The sequence below is a fragment of a genome, unplaced genomic scaffold (assembly GCF_019419815.1).
Source record: "Pyrus x bretschneideri cultivar Hongxiangsu unplaced genomic scaffold, Pyrus_bretschneideri_v1 Contig8, whole genome shotgun sequence".
NCBI classification, from domain to species: domain Eukaryota; kingdom Viridiplantae; phylum Streptophyta; class Magnoliopsida; order Rosales; family Rosaceae; genus Pyrus; species Pyrus x bretschneideri.
The window spans coordinates 10,388,858-10,416,359 of NW_025999820.1; the positions used below are offsets into that span (position 1 = coordinate 10,388,858).

Sequence of the window (27,502 nt, forward strand, 5' to 3'; positions counted from 1 at the left end):
AATTTTAAGTTCGTATTTCATACGGTATATTTTGTGTTTGATTTTTGATGTTAGTAAATTGCACGATAATGATCAGTAAAAAATTGAAATGTCTGTGTGAGTCTTTTTATAATCCCAAAAAAATGAATAACTGTAAGAAAACCACCGGCTAATCCATTAAAAAAAAAAAAAACAGAGTTCAATTTCAAATCCTTCAGGACAAACAATTTTCATGAATTTCAGTGAAGGACAATATGGTCATACTAGCGTACAAATGAACTGCACAAATAGGAAACGTTTACAAAATAGTGAAAAAAATTGTTACAATTCTAATTTGTGTAAGTTCAGCCTTCAGTTATCAAAGAAGGTCATGAGCTAAAACTCATAAATAAATATAAACATGTCTTCACTCTAACGTTTTTTCCTCTCTTTCACATTTCTCTCAAACTTCTCTATCTTCTGTATATTATCAACAAGGGAATTGTTAGTAACACTCTAAAAATCTCATTCTACACTCCAAACTTTATATATTAGGAAAGAAAAATACACTTGAGAGGAGTGTAAAATGAGATTTTTGGAATGCCAATAACACTTCCCTATCAACAACAACGAAAATCTTTTATATTTGCACTCACAATGTATTTCATCTACTGTATATTAACGAAACATTAAAAGAAAAGACAAATTCTCCAACTCGTCAAGCTTTCTCTCTCTCTCTCTCTCTCCCCCATGGTTTTTCCGTTGATTTTGATGTGAGCTAGAGGTTAGAAGCTACGATTTTAGAGATATTCTACTTTCAATACGATTGCGACTTGTTTCCCACTAGTTCAGTATGAATTCGAGTTGCAAAAGACTTTGTTAGGATTTTGATATGTTGAGATCCGAGGTAATTTAGTGTTCTTGAGCATTGAATCGTTCCATATGATTGGATTGAATTGTTTTGATTCACATTTTTTTCAATTTTTTGAATTTGTTTTTTATTTTGTTGAAATTAATCCAAGCAATTTTTCGAAAATGAAATAAAAAACAAATTCAGAAAAATGAATAAAAAGCGAATCGAAACAATTCAATCCAATCATAAGAAACGATTCAACGCTCAAGAATACTAAAGTTCCGAGAATCTCAACTGATCAAAATCCTAACAGAATCCTCTACAGCTCGAATTTAGACTGAATTTAGTGGGAAACGAGTCGAAATCATAATGAAAGTAGAATATCTTTGAAATCGTAGCATCTAACCTCTAGCTCACATCAAAATCGACGGACAAGCCATGGATAGAGCTCCCGACGAGCTGGAGAATTTGTTTTTCTTTCTATGATTCGTTAATATACACTAGATAAAACACATTGTGAGCGTAAATATAAAAGATTTTTGTTGTTGTTGGATAATATACGGAAGATAGAGAAGTTCTAGAGAAATGTGAAGGAGAGGGGAAAAAAGTTGAGAGTGAAGACAAGCTTTGCCTGTGAGTCAGTGAGGGCATATTTGCCAAACAGGGTGATTGTACGAGTGCGCACGTGTGGAGTGTTGCATGGGCAACTATAGCAAAGGAAGAAGATGACGCCAATTGGTACAGCTTTTAGGCCATCTCTAACCGAAGGGTCCAGAAGGCTAGAGGGTCGAAAATAGCCCGAAAACCGTCTCCAACCGAGGGCTAGGCCAAAGGGTTGTGGAATCTGAGAAGGCCCCACGAAATCGGAAAGGGCTGGCCAGAAAAACTGGAAATCCTGTCGATTATAACCAACAGAAATACGTTCCTATTATTTAGTATAACCGATAGTAATACATTTATACTAAATAATAGCAATGTATTCCTGTCGATTATAACCGACATGAATGCTTTGATTATTATTTTTTTTTTTACCGTTTTATTATTATTTTTTTATTTACAAAATTTTTCCTATAACTTCTATTTTTCAAATTTTTTTTTTAAATTCTATGTTTTTCCTACAACTTTTATTTCACAAAATTTGTTTCATTTTATTTTAAATTCTATTTTTTTCCTATAACTTCTATTTCACAAAATTTGTTTCATATTTTTTTTAATTCTATTTTTTTTCCTATAATTTCCTAAGCCATTATACAACATTAAATTAAATTAAGTAACATGAAACAACATTAAATAACATTAACCAACATAAAAATTATACTACATAAAAAAAAAATTTAACAACATGAAACTTAAACAACATTTAAGTTGTAGTTTTTAAATAATAAATTATGTTTGGCCATATGGCTCTCGGTTGGAGACGGTTTTTTGTGATAGGGCTAAAACGTGCCCTCTGGCCCTTTGGCCATCGGTTGGAGACGGAAACAAATATGACTCTGTACTGTTCATTAAAATATTAATATCTTGTAGAATCTTGAAGGGTCAGAGGGCTAAAACGAGTTATCTGGCCAGCAATCGGTTGGAGATGACCTTACACACCATCTGCGCACGATAGCATCTTCACAGAAGAGAGGGGGGGGGAAGAGAGGCAGTAGTGCCTTGGGCTCTGTAGCCTGAGAGATGATGGGCCCGGCCCACTCAACAGGTCACCAGTGACCGATCCTTTTGCCGTAGTACTTTGGGAAAGAGCGGGAAATTCATCGGTTTGCATTATGCGTCGCCTCGGCGGCGGGACCCACTTGAACGAATGAATGATGAGACATCGTGGCCCACCTCCCTCCAGAAACGTGCCCACTCCCACCGATGGCGCGTGGAGCTCAAAAACCAGTCAGCAACCGAATGATGTTTAAGCACGGTTTGAAAAAGGTATGTGTGGTGGCTAATGTTTTTTATTTGTAGTGTAATATGTCCAACCGAATGATGTTTAACTTGTGTGATTTAGAATGTGTCATTTGTTAGGGCAGTGTTGAATTGTGTGCTACAGTTTGGTTGTACAGTAGGTTGTGTCGTATTGATACATGTTATAAGTATTTATGACTAAATATGATTAATTATAAAAAGTAAAGACATAAGTACTAATTGAAGCAGTAAATCAAATATACATCCATAAATGGTATTAAATGATTGACTTTATAGACAAGCATAACAATATACATCCAAAAACTTGTACATGTGTAGCATATAACAAGTCATGAAACTTGTACAAGTGTGCCACGTTACATGACAAACACCACCAAGTACCCAATGTAGCATTTGTGAAGTTCTCCTATTAGATTTCAACTCATAATCAAGGTTTTATGCTCATTTCTCGGTAAGCATGGTTCATTTTATACAAATTTTCTTGAGCTCTTTTTGCATAAAAACGACGAGCACCCTGCAACGATTCCGTTGCAACTTTCAAAATATTTTCTGATTGTTCTCCTATTGTACATAAAATTTTCAACTTATATTACATTTTACTCAAAATCTGCCCATTAATTAACGGGTCATTTATGAACCAATTCCACCGATGAGAGTATAGTTTTATTGTAAGCCGTCCAAATCGAATCCAACGGAACAACTTGGTCCACCCTGTTGTCCTGCAAAGGGTGATCCGCACAAGAGAATTGGCATAATTGAGATTAAATCTCTGATTGCTGAACCTGACAAAAACGACATGGCAGGGAGGAGGAGCAGGAGACAATGCTTTGGGTTTGGGGGGTAGAAATTAAATTATGGGAAGGATCTTGGTGAAAGAATATTTCCCCGGTACATGAAAAAGTTCTCAAAAGTGGGACTGAGGGTAAAAGAGGACTATTATCACTGTCATTTTTGTGTAAATGTAGTAAAAAGGCGATCCCCAAAGTTCAAACCCAATGGGACAACTTGTTTAGACACTCTTGTTGAGACAATTTTCAATTGAAGTGTGGTCCTATCATCATATATGGGACTATCTGTATTAGAGAGTGTTTAACAAGTATGATGAGTGGTGAATCGGTAGTATGGATATGGTGGTATGCGGTTGCCCATGACAGTAGCCACAACGTGAAACGTTGAAAGCGTCAAAGAAGCCTGATTTTTATTTTAATTTTTTTCATCTTATTCAAACCTTGACCAAAATGACGTTGTATTGGCCATTTCTAAAATAGAAAACGTCTCTTTTAAAAATGACTTTTTCAGCATCTTCTCTATTTCAAACCTATTTCAACAAAAATTACCCACTTCGCTCAAATTTCTCTATCCAACTTATTTCCTCAATTCCTTAGTGAGAAAATAACTTTTTAGCTTTTATATTTCTCTCAATATATATATTTTTTTAATATTCCATGTCAGTTTATATGTCGAAATAGCATTACTCTTAGCATTTAGTCCATGTAGTTTTAATTTTGACAATTGTGATTATGTAGTTTGTTTACTTTTGCAATTATTGAAAAATCACTAGTTTGGTGAATGAAGAATGAAACCTAACGTGGCAGCAATGTGCATTGGCAATTTCAACATTTCAAGCGCATTGATTTTACAAGAAAGCGTCACCTGCGTGGACACAAATCAATAAGAGAAAAGTGAATATAAAACATGAATAAATCAAAATGTTCATGGTCTTTTATGAATCTAGAATTCTAGATTGTCGTTTTAGGTACACGAATACCCAATATGCATGTCGCCATGCCAAATATTTCTACTTCAGTTCAACAAAGTTAATGATTGAAACTACCAAATTTACAAAAGCAAATTAACTTTGCCCAAATTGAAACTTCAAAAACTAAATGAAAAACTACTGCCTCGCCTAAAAATTAAGATAAAAGTCGACGACAGTACAAATAACACGAGCACATTATTATCGTAGCACCTCGTACTAATATTACAATAATGTGTGTAAATTCCTCTTCCCATAAGGTTAAATTTTTGGCACGAAACATCAATATAGCAGCTAGGTAAAGGCAAAGGTAAATTTGACATGAGATTTTACCCAGATGGTTAGTTATTCTCAGAGTCAGGGCTGATTTGTCCAAAGGCTCTGATTTGCCCAAACACCTCTGATTTCCCCGCCTTTTCTCTTTCCTACGCAGTGGTCACGTGCGGTCTGAGGTACTTCCCCATCGTGCTTTTCGCTCCTTCCTCTGCAAATCCTGCAACTCACTCACCCCTTCACACTAAAAATAATACAAATTGGACCAATTTATTTATTTTTAATTTTAAAAAAAACCCACAATCATACAAAAAGCTTGAGTTTTTACTTGTTTTTGTATAAATCCAACTCCAAAAATCTCACTCAAAAGCTCTCAACTTTGCCAAATGCGTCCGTATACACAGACACTTGCAGTTGCAGGCTTTTTGCACAGCCGTCTTTACTATTACCATTGCCATTATTAACTGATTAATTAATTAATTAATTATCTCTGCAATTACCAAAACATGCAAACAAAACACAGATTAGATGTGCCTCGAGAAGGAAAACAAAACAAATCAAAACCCAAAAATCCATCTTTTTTGAAAAACATTCATTCAATCGAATCACTCCATTGAGCCCTGTGAGTTGTGAGAATTTTCAATTCATGGCAACCCCTTTTTGTAATTCTAATAATGTTAATACCCTTTTAATAACGTTTTGATAAAGTTTAAATCTTTACACCCTCCCATTAATCCCCTCTCCTGTTTGCAGAGCATTTATGCACCGTGCAACGTCTCTTTTTATCCCTGTCAGAGCCCCTAATTACTGCTTTCTACCATTTCATTTCTACACCTACCATCATTTGCTTTGCCGCTTCATAAGTGCTTTTCTGCTGAGTGCTTTTGATTGATGAGCTTTTTTTTCTAATTACTAATAGCTGCAACTGCAGTGCTTCTATCAGCAGCAATACTGCTACTGCTTTTCTCTCTGTAATCTCCGCTGTCGTTTTCTTCATTTGGGGTCTGTGTTTTAGGTGATTTAGCAACTGGGATTTGGTTACTATTTGGAATGGCAGCTCCTTCTGGTAGCTCTGCTTCTGTGCCGTCTCTGCCACCGCCACGCCCAAAGTCGCCGCCGCAGTATCCTGATTTGTATGGGAAGCGCAGAGAAACAGCCAGGGTTCAGATGCTCGAGAGGGAGATTGGTTTTCTTGAGGTAACTCTAATTTTTCTTACTTTTTGTTAATTAATTAATTTAAATCTCCTTTTGAGTTGAAAAATCAAAACTTTGAGTGCAATTATCATTGGGTTAAGTTGTTAATTAATTAATTTAAATCTCCTTTTGAGTTGAAAAATCAAAACTTTGAGTGCAATTATCATTGGGTTAAGTTGGTAATTAAAAAATTTCAAGTCCTGTTTTTCTTTGTTTTTGTAAATCATTCTTGGATTAAGAATCTAATCTTTTAGTTAATTGGACTGGAAAAAGCTTAACTTTTATTTAATTTCTTTAGCTTAATTCTGTGAAAAGTGAAAAGGTGGGACTTCCATTTTTGTGAACAACAAATCATGATTAAGAAAATCTTCATTTGAGGGTGTGCTCATAAAGCTAGACAATATGCTGGTTTAACACTTAATTTAAAGTTAATTAACATGGAAATGATCAGTTCAAGTTATTTGGTGGAGATTGATCCTGATTTACTACAAACCCTTTCAATATTGTTCCGTTTTAAGGACTAATTAACTCGAAAGTTTCGGAACTTAATGTAGTCGATCCAATGAATAATACTCCTCTGTTTGCTTGGTTTAGTAAGTTTTGGTTAATCATATTATACAGGTGACTCTAATTAACTTCGTTTAGCAGCGCAAACCCCACCGGCGTGGACGATGAACTCCGTGAACTATTCTTACCGGTTTTGCATAGTCTTCAACCGGGGATCAACTTGAATTAGTGATAGTGAATTAGAATTGGTGGTATTCTGTTTGTCCTGTCACTTCGTACACTGGAAAGTGTTTGGCAGGTTTTCATTGACTTCATGCGGTACCCTGTTTATCTTTAACATATCAGATAATAATACCAAAGTAGTTTGTCGGACCAATAGATAGGGATGGTCTTTGGGTTCATACGATCCATATGTAACTCAATCGGATTAGATTAACTCGAGGCATTAGAGACCATTAAGATGTTTCCAACTTGAGCTCAAAAACGGTTCATCTCTCATCTTTCAATGCTTATGTGGTAGCTTTCCACTGAATAATTGAATTTTGTGTCGTTGTAAACAACTTGATTGTCTATTGGAACCAAAGGTACTTTCGATAATTGAAGTGCTGCTCCTGCGTATCCCCAACGGAAATGCGCCTTTAATCAATCATGTCATAGAGTTTCCAAACGGAAAATATATTACTTAATATCTCATTTCTGTTTACTTGATTCTTCTTATTTGGTTTATGTGGAAGTTAAACAATTACCTTGTTTGTTTGCAGGAGGAACTAAAATCTGTTGAACGGCTTCAACCTGCTTCCAGATGCTGCAAAGAGTATGTCACTTTCTTCCATTACCTTTTGTAGCACGTAGTTCTCAAAATTGGAACTAGAAGAAGTCAAACTGAAAACCTACTAAATTTGTTTGCTTTAGTCATTTCATGACGAGGTGGTGATTCTCTTTAAATGTCGTGTTCGTCAACTGACAGTAGATTGAACATGACTATTTTGCAGGGTTGTTGATTTTGTGGTTGCAAACCCAGATCCGTTAATACCTACGTAAGAACAATGTCACCGTTTTGTTGTTGTTGTAAAGTTTAGTGCACCTGATGTGTATATGATCATTAGATTTTCTCTCTTTTAAACAGGAATCGAAAGAAACGCAGGTCATGCCGCTTCTGGAAATGGCTATGGTACCATTTTCTCTTCGTCTTAAAGAATTATGTTAGTTTACAAGTTTTGCATTCCAAAGTTTTGTTTTTATGTTTTTATAAGATGAAAATCGGTTTATACTGTACAGTGACTGCAATAAGAAAAACTGTGTTGACATTACAGAAACATTAAAGGATGTTGACTACTAATACTTTGGGTGATCTTGAATTAGTATATGCTGAGCACCGAGCATCCTTCCGTCAATATTGCAAAGACTTCTAACATTTAAGATGCAGCAGAACCTTTTGAGTTTTGTTGTGCTTTACATTAACCTTAATGGACTTTTACATTCGATGCAGTATTAGAAAAGTTGAATTGTTCCGAATATGACATACGCTTGTTTGTGGTACAGCGGAATGCCCTGTTTCAGCTGCTCATGGATTTTCTGTTGCTGCTGCGACGGGTGCTCTCTCCGCCTAGAAATGCCACGCTGCTGTGACTGCGGTCCGTGTAACTGTAATCCATGCGCCTGCTGTCCGCTACCAAAGTGGCGATGTTGCTGCTCATGTCCCCGCTCCAACTGCTGCAAAAATATTTCATGCGGCAGAAATTGTTGCATTTTCCCGTCCTGTTCATGTCCCGATTGCTCTTGCGCAAATTGTTGCATTTTCCCGTCCTGTTCATGTCCCGACTGCTCTTGCACAAATTGTTGCAAATGGAAATGCTCTTGCCCTAAATGTCCGAAGGTACGACCGTGTTGCTGTTGTAGAATAACCTGTTGCAACCCTTGTAGTATATGTTTTTAGTATTTATACCATCACTGTGGAAGCTTTGTTTTTCCTTTTTAGTCTAAATTATGCAAATATTGAACGATACAAATATTATGTGAGCTATGAAGAAACAGTTATGTATGAGAAACTCTCGACCTAAATGATCGACAATGGTTTTCAATACAAATTTGTACCCTTGTACGCAAGGTAGGTCTTATGTATGAGAAACTCTCGAGCTACATGATCGACAAGCGTCAAATCCGAAAACAGTCATTAGTACGCAAGATTTCCGTAGCGGGCCGGGAAACTTTTGAGAATTAAAGCAGTCTGATTGTTTATGGTCTCGGTTCAAACTCAAGCAGCCTGATTCCTATATATGAGAATTGAACTCTCATGAACCACTGTGGAAGGTCTTTTTAACTTGCTTACGCGTCGGTGATCTCTAAACAAATTGGTGCAATTTAGAACAAGATTATATGCAAGCAAACTCCACCATGCAAATTAACCATGGGTATGTCATATTTTGATTCTATTACATTAGTTTTCGCTGGCAAACGAATTTCCTGCAGTTCTCTTATGAACTTCCACCCAAATTCAACCCACCCATCCCCATTGAACTGCTTTCCCCAAAAGTCGAAATCATCCCAAAACCAAAAGAACTTTCTGGCCCAACAACAGAAGGAAAAGAAAAAAAAAAAAAAAAAAAAAAAACCCGAATTCTTAGTCTATCAACTGCGTCCATGCAAAAGCAACCGGGCTTTTGACTAGGTGTTGTGGGTTTGCCCACACAATTGACCCAAATTCCGACCTTGCTGTTTTCTCTGCGCCCGGCAAAGCCATAAATGTAACTGTGTACTTCTGCTTCTCTCCTACATTGTTGAACACGAGCCTTGTGGGCTTCACGACGGTCCTCACCGTCGAAGGACTGGTCACGGAGGCTCTGTATACAGAGCCGGCTGCGCCGACATTCGTCAATTCCCGGGTGTACCTCACAACCCTTTTGTTCTTGCTCCCGAACGCGATTGAGAACGAAGGGTAGTTGAGCTGGCCGGGGTCCGAATACTTTCTCTCACAAGTAACATTGGGCCTCTTGACAATGGCTTGGACATGCTCATTGGTGTACTCCAATGAGCACAAAAATGCAATGTAGTCCTCGGCGGTGGTGTCATAAACCAGGCCCGGTGAGAGCGCCTTCGAGGGGTCGACATGGCCGGAGCCGTGCCCCCATGGGTTAGAAAGCGTGCCGTCGGCCGCGTCTCGGAGGGGGGACTTGGTGTTGTCATGGGTGTAAGCTGTGGTCATTAGGGCAGATTTCACAGCACTTGGGCTCCATTCTGGATGGGCCGCCTTGAGCAGTGCTGCAAGCCCACTAATGTGTGGGCATGACATTGATGTACCTGCAACAAAATCACAGAGGTCGAGTCAACTTCAAATTGGTCAACATCGTCAACGGTCATGATCAAATCACAGTTAACAAACTAGCCGTTACCTGACATGATGTTGAACTGGCTCTTCCTCTTGTCATCCTCAAGCCCGGTGGGCCCGATCGCCTCCGACCACGCTGCCAAAATGTTGACACCTGGACCAATCACGTCCGGCTTCAAGATCTGGGGGATCACCGTATTGGGCCCCCGTGAACTAAACGCCGCCACGACCGGTGACGGCCGTACATTCAACACGGTCCCGCCGAAGGTAATTACAGCCGTAGGATTGGGATCGTGCTGAGCATATGCCCTGATTTGATCACCGACTTTTCTTCCGACGGCGACAGCTGGTAGCAAGTGACTGTCAGCCACCAACTCCTCACCACTGGCGGCGGTGTTGGCGATTATCATCCCAATCCCACCAGCTGCGCGCACGACGCCACCTTTCTCGACACGTGCGTTGACGCCTCGGTCGCACATCACCACTTTCCCACGCACCAAATCCGGGTTCAGCGAACCGGGTAGGCACAAGTTACTAGAGCCGTTGGACCCCTTATTGTAAACCAACTGGACCGGTTTGTTTCCCATTCCGGTCCCGCTGTAAAGAGAGACTCCGGTGAACCGGAGTTTGTTGCCTAGCGAAGCGTAAGCCGGAAAATCCCGATCCAAGGTCCCGGCTCCAACGGTCATGATCCATGGGGCTGTGTTGGCCAACGAGGCCTTAGTGGGCCCACTGTTCCCTGCAGAGCATGAGACGAAAATACCCCTCTCCATAGCCGTGAACGCGCCAATCGCGATCGTGTCGCGGTAGTAAGGAGCGGAGCCACCGCCTAGAGAGAGCGACAAGACGTCGACGCCGTCGATGATGGCGCGATCCATTCCCGCGATAATGTCCGAACCGAAACATCCGGTGCTCCAGCAGACCTTGTAGGCGGCGACGCGCGCGTGAGGCGCCATTCCGCGAGCCGTTCCGCTCGCGTAACCGAGGAGGCTGGCGTTGGCCACGAGGGACCCGGCGGCGGTGCTGGAGGTGTGGGTGCCGTGACCGTCTATGTCGCGAGGAGACACGACTTCGCTCGGCTTTCTCAAGTTGCTTCCGCCGGAGGCCATTTGATAACCTTTGGAGAAGCTCCGAGCTCCGATTAGCTTCTTGTTGCAGAGAGTAGCGGCAAAATCAGGGGCAGATTCGCACTGGCCGCGCCACTTGGTCGGGATCTCGGGCATTCCGGTGTCGTCGAAGCTCTTGGACTCGGGCCAGACCCCGGTGTCCAGAACTCCGATTATAACGTCATTGGATGCCTGGTTCAAATCCTGGGTCGAGTGACCCGCCCAGAGTCCCGATTCGGTATCAAGACCCAGGAACTCCGGGGTACGAGTGGTGTGGAGGTTGTAAACCGTGTCTTCGTAGACACCAATGACAGAGTCGGACTGGCGGAGCAGCTCGGCCTGGTCCGGATCTAAGGAGGCGGCGAAGCCGTGGTAAGCGTCGGTGTAGGTGTAAAGGAGGGAATCTGAGTCGGAGGAGAGGGACTGGAGGCTGGCGGAGTACCAGTCATGGTGGGTCGCGTAGGATTCCGGCTTGGAGTGTTGGTTCATGTGCACAATGTAAGTCTGCTTCGCCATGGCTGAGAGACATGGGAGAAGAAGGAGCAGAGCTCCGAACCAGAAGGCCTCGGAGGCCATGGCTAAAAAGCTTGAGCTGGGTAGATTTAGTATATCCAAATGTGGAAGATGAAGAGAGAGTGAGAGAGTACAGTCGCTCTGGAGCCGCGACTGCCAGAAAGGGGTAGAAGAGGATAGAGGGAGAAAGAGACCGATGTCGGGCTTATAAGCATGAGGGGATCTCGAATGCGACATTCATTTGGGTTTAATTACTCCGATGCCATTTCCCCGCAATAATAATCACATTTTTGTTAATATTTAATTTTAAACTCCGATGCCATTTCCCCGCAATAATAATCACATTTTTGTTAATATTTAATTTTTAGTTTAATAGTTAATTAGGATTAGTAATTTAGTATCATGGAAGTAAAGCTGGATTCTACGTGATTAAGGTGAGGTTTGGTATTTGTTAATTATATCTGTGTTGAAATTCAGTGTTTTATATGACTTTTTTTACTAGCACCCCAAACAATGTTGAATACACTTTATATTTTAAATATCTTATAAGTCCTAACATGTAATGACAATTTTGACCTAATTAAATATAAAAATGGAGCACCACCAGAAAATGGAAGACATGGCCGGTCACCACTGGTTAACACCACCGTATCTGGATGGGAATGAACAAAACTTCCCATTTGGGGATTAAGGTCACTTGACCATCTCGTATTTCGCTGAACCCCGTAGGTATTTGTCATACCAATAGAAGCAAGGGCAAGTAGGATGGTGAAACAATCCATTATGTGGGTAAAGCCTATATGGATCAAGATTATTTTCAGCATAATGTCCAGAAAAGTATGGAAGCGATGGTTGCTCATATTGCCTGGGAAAGGGACGAGGAGCTTCACTGTGCATGCGGGACCCAAAAGGATCACTATATTTAGGATAATTGTTTGAAATATGCACAGAACAGTGTGGTTTGTCTGGGGTTTATTAGTATGTGAGGTGTATTCAACAATATATCAAATGTTAATAAAACAACCCGTTTTTTATTTCTAATCCTACGCATGTTCATGGAACTTTCTTTATAGTATTCACTTTATAATTAGATATTAATTTCAATCTTTACCTTGGTTTCTACTAATAAAAAGAAAGATGGTGGAAAGACCGTGTATTTTGTAAACAATCAGACCTCTGTATAAAAATGGGGGCCAGATCCATGGCATCGTTTTCTTTACACAAGTTTTTTTGGGGTCCATTTTATAGTATATTTCAACAAGTTTGAAATCATATGACCTTAGATTAAGTGTTCAGGGTTTTTATGTAGAATTGTTCTCATTCATTTGTTGGCTATAAATAATGCCTAAGTGGTCTTGGATTTCTAATTTTTTATAAAAATGATCTATGAATGATAACATAAAAGATAAACGGTTCGGAATATTAAAACATATTACCGATTGAACCTCATAAAAACGTATGTAAAAAATTAAGTAAAAAAATAATGTCACATATTCGTGTCTTGTTTAATAGAAAGAGGATTAAATAGATTAAAACAAAATGCAATTATTGTAAAGCATTCACGGGCATATAGTATATCTTTCACTTCTGCGAAAGGAACAAAATTGTTTGACTATAGGGTTAATTTGTCTATAGATCAAATTGACGCATGAGCACACTATGGATGTGAGCTGGAAGCCGGTCACTTGGAAGTTATTGTGTGTGAGTGTTTTCTTTTCTAGTTTTCAGTTCAGCCGTCGACCTTAGCTTTGGTCACGGTCAGAGGCAGTCCCTTTCATTTTTTTTTTTTCTGTTTCTTCCCCTCTACTTTCAATTGAAATCGCTCATTGCCCTGATCGGAAAACTTCGTTTCGCTATCTCCCTTTTCTTCTCCCCACTTTATTTTCTCCTCCATGCATCCATTCTTTTCACTTTGTTTCCCTCCCACATGTGTTCGTTCTATATCGATTTCACTTTGGATTCGATTTGCTCCCACTTTGTTTCGTTGTATTCAATGGCTTTATCGAAAGGTGCATAAAGCCTCAGCTCAGGTGTTAGCACCACCACCTTCCACCTGTGAGTTGGTCTCAACACTGTTGTCAGTGGTTCCACTCACTTCCTCCCTAGTTTTATACCATTGGTGGTGGCGGATTGGTTCTGTGTGGAGTTCGATGGAGGACGTCGACGTCTACTTCTCTTTTTGTTGTTGGGGCTTGGTTGGTCTTCACCTCTGGTGTTTGTTAGGTTGCTAATTCATGGTCGTCGGAGTTTGCTTTGATGGCGGCAAGGGAACTAAGCGGCTAGGGTTTTTAGTTTTTTTCTGTGTTTTTCTTTTGCGGCTTAACCCTTGTGTTGGGCTGGCCCATCTTTTGCTTGTGTTTAGTTGCGGGTTTTTGTTTTGTACGTAAGTTTCTGGTAATTAAAGTTTACCTTTTATCCTAAAATAAAAAATAAAAAATATTAAAATATTAAAAAAAAATAAAAAAACAACAACAACTTATGAACAGAGCTCAAATTCATGTGATATGTTTTTTTTTTTTGTGCCCGCCGTATATCTAATCATATGTCATGTGTCATTTCACTACACCTTGGTTAGGTGGAGGATGAGCTTACATTATATTTTATGGTAGTCAAGAAAAAGCTCCCTTTTTTCCTACCCTTCAATGTCTGAACCAAAATTTTATCACATTGGAGGCGTAAAAGAGAAATTCTTTGATTTTGTTTACACTACTTTAATTTATCATCATGGGGTGCTCCGGTAGTTGAGGATGATTTTCAAGCCCTTATTTCATACAGCATGTCCTGGATTCAATTTCTGGTGTTAGTAAATCGCACAAGGTGACCAGGAGAGGCTGAAAAAAAAAACTCTTTGATTTTGTTTACATTGGAAGCGTAAAAGAGAAACTCTTTGATTTTGTTTACACTACTTTAATTTACCATCACGAATGGTCCAGTGGTTAATGACAAATTTCAGGCCCGTATTTCACACAATATGTTCAGGTTCAATTTTTAGTGATGGTGAATCGCATGAGGTGGTCAAAAGAGATTGAAATGCTTCTATGAGTTTTTCTAACTATCGAAAAGGTGAACTGTTATAACGAAACTTTCAGCTGATCTCCTTTTCAAAATAAGAAAAGAACTCTGTGACCAAAAATAAAAAAATAGTTGTCCACTAACAATTGTACGAGAATCGAGTGCAGATCTGCCAAGCCCGCAAAGCCTCCGCTCACCCTCACCCTCTGCCTGCATCCTCGTTTCCTGTTGAATAATGTCGGGATTGCGCAAGGTTTTCAACAAGATCAATAAACAAATAGGTCTTTTAATTTCTTCTTAATTAGATTGCTTAATTAAGAGTTTACCCATCGATGAGTCATCACAAATGTCTAAGCAGTAAAGCAAAGCAAAAGAGAAGGGTAAAATCGTAATTTCGGGACGAATGAAAGTTTGTGGCACGAGGTTCAAGAAATTCATGCAAATTATGCGGTATAATTTTGTCGTTTATTTGACCATTGGAGATAGGAAAAGACTAAAAAGCACAGCCGCGTTCAACACTGGTAACGGCTACAATTTTTGTTTGTTTTATTCCGCCCTTCTTTTTGACCCGAAATGGGTTTCCCAGCCATTCCCAACATCCAATGGGATTGTTTGTAGCTGCATAGGGTGGTTGGATCTCTCAATTTTCATTATAATACGTGGCAGTTAGGCGTCCATGTTCTTCGATCAAAGATAACCTTTAATCTTCTCCCTCTGATCTGGGGGAGTAGAATTATCTCACATTCTATTTCCATCATTCCCCTTCTTTTCTCTCGTATATTTTTTTTTATCTTATTATCTTTATAAAAAAATTAATATAAGATATCGACGTGGTTTAAACATAATTGTTTAAATAAGAGGGGAGGAAATCCTTTTACTGTGATCTAGTGATATTTATCTTCACCTGTAAGTGAGGTCTTAGGTTCGATTTTCGCCAAAGGTGAATTTGAACTAAATTATTGCTAGTTCATTGTGAGGCTAAACCCACATCTTCTCCTTTAATGTAGATAATATCGTTTGTTTGGAAAAAAAAAAAAGTAGGAGGGTAGGGAACCCTCCTACTATGGTTTATTGGTATTCCTCTTCGCTTGTAAGTGAGAGGTCTTAGGTTCGATTCTCACTAAAGACAAATTTGAACTAAATTATTAATAGCCCATTGTGAGGCTAAGCCTGCCTCTTCCCCTTTAGTGTAGATAATATCGTTTGTTTGAAGGAAAAAAAAAGTAGGAGGGGAGGGAAAGGGAGAGACCCTCCTTCTCATGCACATCCTCAACCAATTATCTTTTTAGGGTTGATGCAAGGGATGTGTTATGATTGGTAGGTTTGAGACTCGTTATTTCGCTTATCAAATTAACTAGTCGATTATATCTAAGCATCTCTTAATAATCATGACATAATTAGATATGGCTTATAATTATCTTGTTTAATTTATTACGAGTGTGATCTAGTTATATTCAGACATCGACATACATGTCCAAGCAGACATGGTGGCTATCTTTGCTTAACATGTGGATGTTTCCAACAGGTAAGTGAGAGGGTAATCTCGTCAAACACACCCTTGCCAGTTCACATGTAATTACTTTGTAGGGAACCAGATCCCCTCCTGAGCTTAGGAGGCTGAGCCTTCTGAGCAAAGGCCGTTGAAATTGATTCAATGGCTATAAAAAAGGTCTTCTAAAAGTTATAATAATTGCAGCAGTTTGATTAAATTTCAACAGCCGGTGTGATTTGCTCAGGAGGCTCAGCCTTTTAAGCTCATGAGGGAATCTGATTCCCAGTTAGGGCGGTGAAATTTGATTACCACACTTGCCTTAGTGTTTCGTAGGATAGAAATAAAGTCTAATTGACAATGTTAGAATGAGAATATTTCTACATTGTGCTTGATGTTAGAAACACACGGTTTCAAGATGTAGGTTTGTATTCAAGTAAAGCAGGTATGTAGATGCATGTTTCTATCACGTATGTACGTCAAAATGGAAATGTTGGAAAACAACCGTACTTGTTCCAACTTTCTCTGATTCGAACAGCCACGATCAAGCCACGCGAACGTTGACTTCTTTATAAAAAAACGATAAAAAATAAAAATAAAAGAGAGATGATGAGAGTGAAGAGGATGAGAATTGACAGAAATAGAATCTTAACCCACCATACAAAATAAAGTGTGAAACATGATTGCCTCACTATCATATTTGTAGAAAAAGAGATATTTTAGTGTACTCAGAACATAGAGCATGATATTATTTGTTATTATACAAGTTGTGAGACAATTATATAAAAAATTAAATAACTTAAAATATAAAATATTCATTTAACTTATAAAATAACACGTAATGTATCTTCGCATAATATCTAAGATCTCCCCGCAGATGGCGCTAATAGTTGGATCCCCAGTGCGAAAAGTGCATAAATTACGCACGCCCGCACTGCTTTTCAGCAGTTTCCTCTCACTCTTTTTGCTTCCCAATTATCACTATCCTCCACGCGCCCTCTTTTCATTCCCAATTATGTCACCGACTTAATCTTTCATCATCTCCTTTGAGTCCAAGAAACAACTTCAACATCAATACACCATCATCTTTTCCTTTCATTACTATCATATGCATGTGCCTAGTTTAATTATTTTACCTAATTTGTGTCACACTTTTGATAATTCTTTCGGTTCTATTGGTAACTCTTCCATGCCTAAGATTATTTGAAACATTTTTTCAAGCATCTTGTACGTGACATCCGTGCTCGTTGACAATATTAGAGAAACGTTGGAGAATTTTATATCTAACGATAGTTGAAGTGAGGGCAATTGCATATACAGAAGTTTGTAGCATTTGAATCATACAAAAATTAAGTAAGTGGTCTAAATTAAGTTAAAAGGTCTTTTTCTCGTATGCATTGATGCATATTAAGAATTCAATTAGATCCTTAATCGCATATTTAATTATTCATTGATCCAGTGCATGATATATATATATCGGAGTGCCGTATCTCAACAGAATTGGCAGCTTGGAATAATATGAGTATAGGTAGGTGCAGCCCGCCACTTTCTCTGTTGTATTCTTTTAATCGTTTCCAAATCTGGGAGAGCATATCACCATAGACATGGAGCCTCCTGTGATGGATCCATGATAGGAAGCTGTGGGCCTCTCGCACTACCCCATCGTTTCTAATTTCGGTTGGCTTCTCACATCAGTAGAGCACCAAGTGAACCACAAATGAGGCAACTCACATGGATGTCAGGCCAATGGAGTTTTCCAATTTCTTTTTATTTTTTATGGGGGACATATGATTGGGTTGGTAAATGAAGAAATGACGGAATTTTTGTTTAAGTTGATAGTAGAAGATGAATTACTGATAAATGAACTCGTCTCTTCAAATCTCAACAAAGCGTTGAGATTCAATCTCTCATTTTTACATTCATTTCTTATTTTAATAAGCTGTGACTTTTTTACTCATTTGATTCTATCTTAAGCACCGAACAAGCCTTTCGTTTGTTTTGTTCTTTTATTGTTGTGTTGTAGGAAATAAACTTTCGTGCCTTGATTTTTTTTTCCGCATTTTCTTATCTTCCTCCTCATACGACAGGTCGTATGAGAAGATAGATAAGATGAAGAGATACATGTTGCTGGAGCAGAGAAATAAGATTAGGGGATTGTGAAATTGGGGGAGGGAACTATATTTTATGTTGTAGGTAGAGAGCAATATTGGATACGGAGAGGTCCACCCCCGACGCCTCTTTGTGCAACAACTCTCATACACATTTTCACAAACTCACTATGTGTGGAGCTACAACTTTTCCCCACTTCCATATAGTGCTAAATATCTGGTGGGATTTGTAAAAATCTTAATGTTTTATTTTTTTTTTTTTTTTGAGAGTGAGGGTCTACTACTTTTTAACAGTCGAGATTTTTTTTAGATTTACATGTTTGGAACCTAAAAATTTGAAGATTTAAGCTGTTGAATAGAGACAATAAAAGATCGAGTTTTTTTATTTCTGTGAAATGGATCAGTAGAATGAACTAATGAGGATCGTATGATTTAAAATGTGTAGTTCAAATTTTATAATCCATGAGCTCTAGATAAAAAAATCTAGAAATATTCTCAATTCACTTCTTAGTGGCAGTACAGCAATTTAAGGGTACACATTATCTTTTTAATTCCAGTGTGGAACCTTTATACATATAAAAAGCAAACAAAGGCTGCCCATTATATGAATGAAGATAGGAAATAAATTGGATGTCCTATACAGCTTGTGAAGCTTTTAGGTGACAAATAGTTAAAGGCATCCAGCACTATGAGTGGCTGCGACCTGCGAGGTCCAATTTCCACTACAAATGACGTACAATTGCGCGTGTCAATTGTCACACAATTATTTTATTTATCTATTGATTCAAACCCTGTACCAGTGAGATAGGGATAGAGAAAGAGGAAAAAAAATCAAAGATTTCACATATTATTTTTGATCGAAAAATCAATCTGATTTATTTCGTACATTTTGTTCAATGATAAAATGAGCCAGATTCTACATGATCTAATCTATATGACTTAGGGCTAGTTTGGTATTGCTGTGCTTTGAAAAAAAGCTGCTTCTGCTGTGCTGTGAGAATAAGCAGCTGTGAAATAAAACAGCAGAGTGTTTGGTAAACTTTTTTGTAAAAGTGCTTTTGAAAGAAAAAACCAGTATTATAGTGTTTAGTAAACTTTTATATAAAACAGATGTGAAAAAAAGCCAGTTTTTCAAAGCTGGGTTTTGCAGCTTCTTGTTTTTGGCTTTTTTTCATCCAAAACTGTGAAAAAAAGCTGAAGCTGAATGTTTACCAAACACAGAAACAACTCCCAGCTTTTTTTGATACCAGCTTTTTTCAGAATCACCTCAGTACCAAACTAGGCCTTAAGGAATGATAGAAGGGAATAAAAAAAGAAATAAAAAAAAGAAAGGGAAAAAAAATGAAGTAGAAGAGCCCAGATTCCAAATGAATGAAAACGTGACTAAATTGATCCCAGTTACTCTTCAGAACGGAGTGAAAGGAGGGAAGAGATTCTCGAACGAGGAAAATGATCCAATGACTTCAAAAGAATTGAACGAGGAGCCGTGTGAGATGAAAATCTCATGTGCGGTTCTGTATAGTGACAGTAAGAGTGACTTATTTGTCAACTTTTCCACTATCACCCCCAAAAATGATGTACAATTTGCACTACAAATGATGTACAATTGCGCATGTCAATTGTCACACAATTATTTAATTTCTCTATTGATTCAAATGTTGTACCTACGGGATAGGGATAGAGAAAGAGGAAAAAAAATCAAAGATTTCACATATTACTTTTGATCGAAAAATCAATCTGATTTATTTCATACTTTTCGCTCAATGATAAAATGGGTCAGATTCTACAGGATCAAACCTATAGGACTTAAGGAATGATGGAAGGAGTAGAAAAAGAAAGGGAAAAATAATTAAAAAAAAATGAAGTAGAAGAGCCCAGATACCAAATGAATGAAAACGTGACTAAATTGGTCCTACTTACTCTTCGGAACGGAGTGGAACAAGGGAAGAGATTCTTGAACAAGGAAAAGGATCCAATGACTTCAAAAAAATTGAACGAGGGGTTGTATGAAGTGAAAATCTCATGTACGGTTTTGTAGAGTGACAGTAAGGGTGACTTATCTATCAACTTTTCCACTATCATCCTGCAAAAATCAAACTCTGCCTTACGTAAAGTTGCCAGAGTACACTAAGCAGCAAACATTATGCACTACCATCAATTTTCTGCTATACTCTATGCAGGAATAATGCTTTTCTCTAGCTAGAGGATAAAGTAATGTGCCGGGACTATTACTCGGTATACCAAGTGTCAGAATATAAGTTATTGAATTCTTAAAAAGAAATTCCAACTACTTATATCATATGATGTTTGGTATACCGAACCGTGTTTCTGTCACTAAAAAATTTCGCATATAGTAGAATCCATTTGCAGTTGAGAAAATGTAAATCTTTAAGCTATATTTCATAATTTTTTCCAATGTTTTTCTAGGTCCATCATGCCTTGGTCAAATTTCATGAAATTCCTTGCCCAATGTTGATGGTATTTTATGTATGTGGTTGCAATGAGTTATGTTCGAGTTTACTTACAGATCGTGTATGTCTCAACCGATTTACAAATTTGTAAAATAGTGTAACAATTATGTTCAAGTTTACTTACGCATCGTGTAATTGTCTACACATCGAATTGTATATTCGCTCATATGACATCTGGTGCTAATGAAATAAGAAAATGTGTAAGTCTCGAATTTCTAATCGTCGATACTCTATTTTCAAAATTGCCACACTATGATTTGTCAAGATGTGAAAGAAGAGAGATGATAAGGAGATTCTCTCAAAGTAGGGACTCTCATGGACTCTCCACCACCTCATACTTTTGGCACTGGAATTGTGCCAAAAAACATAAAATAACGAATAATTCATGGAGAGTCTCAATTTTGAGAAAGTCTCCATAACATTTCTTGTGAAAGATTGTTTCACATTGGAGAGTTAAGAAAACCTTGCTTGAAAACTTATAAGATCACCTAACTTTAGCCTCAACTGCATTCATAGTACCTGCAAATATGTTGATTCATACAATAATACTTTATAAACAAAATGATTAGTTTAAAATGCTAAAAACAACTCCTGTCATATGTTGTGGAACAGTATATATCTGTATGGATTAGTGGGTTGACTGGTGAAGAAAAAGAAAATATTCGAGTAAACAAGAAGTTAAAATATTGATGGCTTCAAGTGTTTAGAGGAGTAAGCATTCCAATATATAATTATTATTAAAATAAACACAATCATATCCCTCTTTAGGTGTGCCTTCTCAAAGCTTGTGTGCAAAATTGAAAAAATAAAAGAAAAGAAAAGAGTGTGAATTGGGAAGAAATACAAATGAGAAAGTTCGGTTGGTGTTTCTTACTTTCTCTGTTGGCTGCTTGTGGGAGTAAGCACATGCAGAGATGCTCTGTTTCTTCCCTGTGCTCTCGGTCTCAGACTTCCAGCCAACAAAAGCATCGGTAGTTGGAAGGCAGCTGCTGTCAATCGTCAAAGTATTTCAGATTTTTCGCTCTTAATTTGTACAATTTTTTATGTTTCATATTTTAACAACAATCCCTATTGAATATCTAGGTCTCAAAAGTTATTTTCGCACTCTAATTTTTAGCGTAGCATGTTTTTGTTTATATTTTGTCGATAGAAATATAGAATAATCAAATGATTAAAAATTTAAAATACATGACAAAGTATATATAAAAAGAGAAAACGAATGTACAAAAATCATTTTCTTCAAGTTTTAGGACTTCCTTAGCCATGTGGTCAACTTTCGTACATGATTACTAGTGATGTTGACAAAGTTATCTAACAAATAGACAAATAATGTTTCACATATAAACACTGAAATTTTGACAAAATTAATTAAATGATTAAATAATTTATACTTTTTCATTAATTTTTTTGTTGAGTTAATCTTTACAGCTGACTGTGAACTTAAAACGATTTTGATTATTAAGCAACAAAAAGGTCTAAGTAACAAGGTTCTTATCATTCTCATTCTTTCATTTCTATTGCCAAAAGAGCATAATTCAACCACCTCAAAATCTGCTTGATATCCAAAAAGGCAAAATTTAGGTAAAGCTGAATGAAAGCTGTTGGATATTAAGTCATCATATTGACTGAGTTAAGAAGATTAATGAACAAAAAATAACAAAAATATTTGAAAAGTAAAAAGAAATGTGTTAATAGCATTGCCCTACTTTCTTTGTGGTGAAATTTATCTTTTCGAACAAAAAAAATAAAAATAAAAATAGATAAAGCTGAATCTAAAGGGATCTTTTCGTTGTAGCCCATAGCAGAATTATGTAAACAGGCTAGGGCTACTCCTCAGTTTGCTACACTCCAGGCCCAGTATTATTGATGGGTTTTAGCCCAATTGTTGTTATATTGGAGAAAGGGTTGCCCTGATTTTCTATAAACAAACTACCTACCAGTCTCAGGGAAGTACATTTTTTACCGTCATATAAACTTTCATTAAAGAGAGAAACCCTAGTACACCGGAAATATTTTTGCACGTGGTGGTGACGCCCATCACTTCATTGATTTTGATTATATGAGTTTCATTTAATTTAAGGTTTATTTATTTATTTATTTTTATCACAAATGGTCTATGAAATTAACCCTCACCATCAAGATGGTCATTGAAATTGAAAATCAATTAATGTAGTTCTTGAAAATAGATGTCGCAAATTAATGTGGTCATTCCGTCATACTTTTGTTAAAAAATTTGTTAAGTGCTGATGTTGCATATAATTGGACCCCAAATTCATTCTTTTCTCACAAATGTCCTTGAAGTTGACCTCCGACATCAAAATGGTCCTAGAAATTGACCACCGACATCAAAATGATCCCTGAAATTGAAAATTGATCAATGTAATCCCACAAGTAAGTGTCTTAAATCAATGTAGTACTTTCGTCACAATTTTGTCAAAAATTCTATTAGGTGCTGATGTGACACATAAATGAGTCACACAAATCCAATTAAATTTTTTTTAAAAAAATTACAAATAGGATTAATAATTTAATAGTTAATAAAAAAATTGTCAACCCAAAAACCAGTCCTACAATCACCCCTGATCCCAGTCCACATATCTCTACCTCCTTTGCTCTCTATTCTCTAAAAAAAAAATCTCAATACACCCATCTTTACACACTTCGATGCCTTTCACCAAGTTGAACCTAGATCGAGATCACCTTTGGTGACAACTTGGCTATTGGCAAAGACTTATGGGACATCATTAACATTTAGGCGATCAACATCCTCACAACCTTAACTTGTTCGGCGCTTCCATGGTGGTATGGTGATGCAAAGAATGACGAGGTATGCCTTGAGATAATGAGGTTATAACTGAGATGCGTCTATTGTGGGTTGAAAACTATTTTCACACCTCCTTTTAGGCCTTGTTAAGTCTTGTGCATTTAAGAATTTATGGAATGGATCTCTCTTCGGAGTAGACCCTACTATAAGAAGAAAAAAAAATTCCATTGTGCAAAATGGTATTTAGACAATTTTTTAAATTAATTATTAAACCCACATCAGGACATAACAAATTTTTTTACATAATTGTGGCGGAATGATCATATTAATTTGTGACACCTATTTTTAAGGACTACATTGATCGATTTTCAATTTTAGGGACCATCTTGATGGTGTGGGTCAATTTTAGGGATCATCTTGATGGCGTAGGTCAATTTCAATGACCATTTATTTTCAGATACCATCTTAATGATGAGGGTTAATTTCAGGGACCATCACAATCAAAGATAAAAGTGTTTCTTGCTGCATAAGGAAAAGTGTATAATCCAAAAAATAAGTACCAGAAACAATACATCACAAGATATTGCAGTTTATGATAATTCTAACCAAAACTTAATGTAAAAGTACTAATATACCCTTAATGACAAAAAATTCCCCATTGCTCTTAACCATGAAAAAACAACAATTAGTTGAGATCTTGAAGCCTAAAAAGGTAGCCTCTTGAATACTACCGAGTACCCCTACTCTCAAACCCCTCCATTTCTTACTCTTTTTTTTTATTTAATTTTTTATCAATATATATATATAGTAGATATAGATATTCAAGTGTAATCAAAGAACGTGAAAATTAAAGATAACCCAGTAAACTAAACATAAAAATTAATCAAAAACTGAATCTTCGAAGCAAAATTTGAATCTAAAAATAGAGAAGCAAAAGCCGTTTTAAGCTAAAATCTGTGTGAGGTTTTTCTACTAAAATGGTGATTGAAAATATAAAAGCCAATAATGTAATAAATCCCGAATAATATAAAAGCCAATAATTAATAAATTCTGAAGAAAAAAACATTCACATCATGTGTTGGAATAGAGTCTAATTGGATTCTTGCAAGTTTGGCAATTGTGGCCTGTCCCACCACAGCAACTGCACTTTTTCACTATCATTTCCTCCCCTTGAGATGGGATTCTGCTTGTCTTGCGTCTTCCAGATATAACTTGTCTAATTGGAGGTAACACAACTTTATTCTGCAACTCTTCATGCACACTCCATTCACTCTTGTTTCCAACCAGCCAAATGGGCTCCGCATATGCTAGCATAATTGCATTGGCTGTGTAGAATTTGGAGCACATATTGTACACTAATGTGTTGCGAATTCGACAAGCAGTAGTTGCATGGACACATGGAAGTTGGTCGAGATCAAACATTCTACATGTGCATGTCTTGGCATTTAGGTCAACTATATGATATAAGTTTGTCTCATGTACTTGCAATGCATAGTGATTAATGGAAGATACCTGCATAGTTGTCAACCATGTGACAAAAAATTTAAAAATGCACACACAATACTTGAAGAAACACCAAAACCGAGAATATGCCTAACTCAAAACTCACATCTATTGAAATCTCACTAATCTGGGCATTGTCTTGAAGAACTTGACTTAGTTGTTCATCACCCAAAATGTCATCATTCTCTTGAATTGCCACTATTGGTGATGGGAAACTGCATGCAATTGGGTGTTCATCTGTAGGTTCATTTAGAGGATATGTTGTGACATATAACGGAATCTTGTCGGTTTTGCAGAAAGACTTTCACATACCCAACTAGTCAAATCGTCATTGTCTACAATCTCCATCATATTTTGCATCTCTAAGTTGCTCATGCATTGATAATATACTGAGATTCTAAATTCACTCAGACTAACATGAAGACGTTTATATATACCACGTATAAGATCTTGATGAGTAACTTTGGTTGACACTACCATTGTTTTCGCTTGACCATCTATGTATTGGCTATCAACCATCCTCCATCCGTAGTGGACCACGGTCACAAATTGAGTCATTTTCTGAAGGAAAAAAAATTAATTAGTGTGTCTAACTTCGGCAAAGAGTGCTCTTCTGGTTTAAGGTGAGAAACCAGAAGTTTGTGAGAGTTTAAAGAAAGTTTTGTTTTTGTTGTGAGAAACCCTAATATTAAGGGTATATTAGTACTTTTAGATCAAGTTTTGATTAGAATTATCATAAAACTAAAATGATGACTATAATTCTATATAGGATCTAAAATATGGTTACTTTTCCAAATTTCCCAAATGATTCTCATAATTGGTCAATTTTGACCATAAAGCATTCATCTGTGACTTAGACCAGTTCACTTGTATTGACTAGTGTTATCAAACTTTAGCTTATGCACTTTTAATTTCGTGTCTCATTCAAGTCCCTTTCAACTTGAATTCAACCATAATATTTTTGTTCAACATCATATTTATCATCGATATATAAGTTTAAATTTTAAAATCTGTGTAGTAGATAGGTAAAAATATCAAACTTAAAATTCATCATATGATGATAAATAGGGTAGTGAGAAAATATATGCACCCATGCTGCTAACTTGTTTGACCTTACACCAAATTATTGGAACGTTTGATCAAACATAGTTGGACGAGCTAATCCTTTTGTTTTTCTCTATTTCTTCACAAAAATACAAAATTAATATTCTTCTAATTTTTCTTTGATCAACAACGATCTGAATAAATAGAAGAAAAAAACACAAGGATGATCGTAAAAACAAGAAAAATAATAAATAATAACAAAAAACACAGTTTATTTTTCTTCAATATCAAGAAAAATCCAGTATTGCTGGGATTTGCTACACTTTCAGATTCATATTTATGAAAATAAACTGTACTATATTCAATCAATCTTATTTATTTTTGATACAAGTGATGTTTAAGGATAAATTTATCTCAAATATAAGGAGAAATATTTGAACTTTAATACGTAAATGAGAAAACACAAGCTCTAACCAACTTAATTACAACTTAATTAAGTCTTTCAACACATTTTGTTCTTATTTATAAATTGTATATGCTGAAGTTAAAGGAATATTGTTATAAAATTGAGGTGCATGAAGCTCCAGGCATCCACCCACCCTTCCCATCCATCGATGTACAAAACATTTTGTAACCACTCTCGTCGAACGGCTAATAAGATGCATAGACTTTTGCACGGACGATTTCTCCCCCCATGTGTCCCGGTACGATGCACTGTCAAAAAATCAGATGCCAAACATAAAGAAGAAACAAAACCAAGATGACAATAAGGAAGTTTTTAAGACACCAACGGTTGGTAGGACGACAGCCGCTGTTACCACGGCGGCGCCCGCCATCACCGCCTTCCTTCTCCTTGTGTCTCCGTCGCCGCTGGTTATGCAGCTTGGTGACTTTGTCTATGCTTTTATCCCTCCCCATTTTCTTCTCTCAAAAGTACTATCAATACATAAATTTAACAAGAAAACAACCCAAAAGTTTAAAGGAAGTATCTGGTAAAAATATACAAAAAACAAAGAGGAGGGTGTTTGTGATTCTGCGAACGCTTTTGGAATTAAAAAAGAGTTAAAAGAAAAAGCATGCGATGATGATCTATGAGTTTCCAGTTACGGTGTGAGCTAGTTTTTATAACTTGATTTTTTTCAATTTTTGTTAATTTAATTAGGTGGTTTCTGGGGATAGAGGAAGCAACTTCGGGGAAATTACGAGGCGCGCGGGGTCTGAATTCTACTCGGCCTCCGGCTAATAAATTTGCAATGGCCGGAGTTTGGAGTTTTCTGACGACTTTTAGCTAAAATAGTGGTTTGGTATAAGTTTTTACTTTGGTCTCTACAATGAAAATTGACAGAAGGGGTTATTGAGTTTAGTTACCGTAAATTATTTTGGTTATTTGGTAAAAAATTTATTAATATTCTCGTTAAATCGTCACTGAGCGACCATGTAATTACCTTTTAAAGGGTATTTTGGTTAAACCAACTCATCCAATTAACGAGGATACTAACAGATTTTTTACAAAATGACTAAAATAAGTTACAGTTGAAAAACTCAATAACCACTTCTATCAATTTTTATTGTAAAGACCAAAATGAAGAATTAGGCTCTCAATCTCATAGAATATTAGACACGGCTAAAAGAACTTTTTTTAAAAAAAAAAAACTAATGAAAATAGTTTCAAAATTTTAAATTTTAACCAAAAGTCATGTGCTAATTTT

At 37.0% G+C, this 27,502-nt stretch overlaps 2 protein-coding genes across 2 annotated transcripts; one reads left to right on the forward strand and one right to left on the reverse strand.

Moving 5' to 3' along the window:
• The first annotated feature begins 5,050 nt into the window (after positions 1-5,050).
• Positions 5,051-8,502, forward strand: LOC103929711 (guanine nucleotide-binding protein subunit gamma 3). Its single transcript, XM_009338940.3, has 5 exons — positions 5,051-5,954; positions 7,220-7,272; positions 7,451-7,495; positions 7,585-7,629; positions 8,001-8,502. The coding sequence occupies exons 1-5, from the start codon at positions 5,808-5,810 to the stop codon at positions 8,392-8,394; spliced, it is 684 nt and encodes a 227-aa protein (XP_009337215.2). The 5' UTR covers positions 5,051-5,807; the 3' UTR covers positions 8,395-8,502.
• A 333-nt stretch (positions 8,503-8,835) lies between these two features.
• On the reverse strand, positions 8,836-11,559 carry LOC103929712 (subtilisin-like protease SBT1.8). Its single transcript, XM_048575490.1, has 2 exons — positions 9,848-11,559; positions 8,836-9,755 (listed from the first exon to the last, which is right to left on the reverse strand). Exons 1-2 carry the CDS (start codon positions 11,463-11,465, stop codon positions 9,079-9,081), a joined length of 2,295 nt encoding a protein of 764 aa, XP_048431447.1. The 5' UTR covers positions 11,466-11,559; the 3' UTR covers positions 8,836-9,078.
• Positions 11,560-27,502: the final 15,943 nt, after the last annotated feature.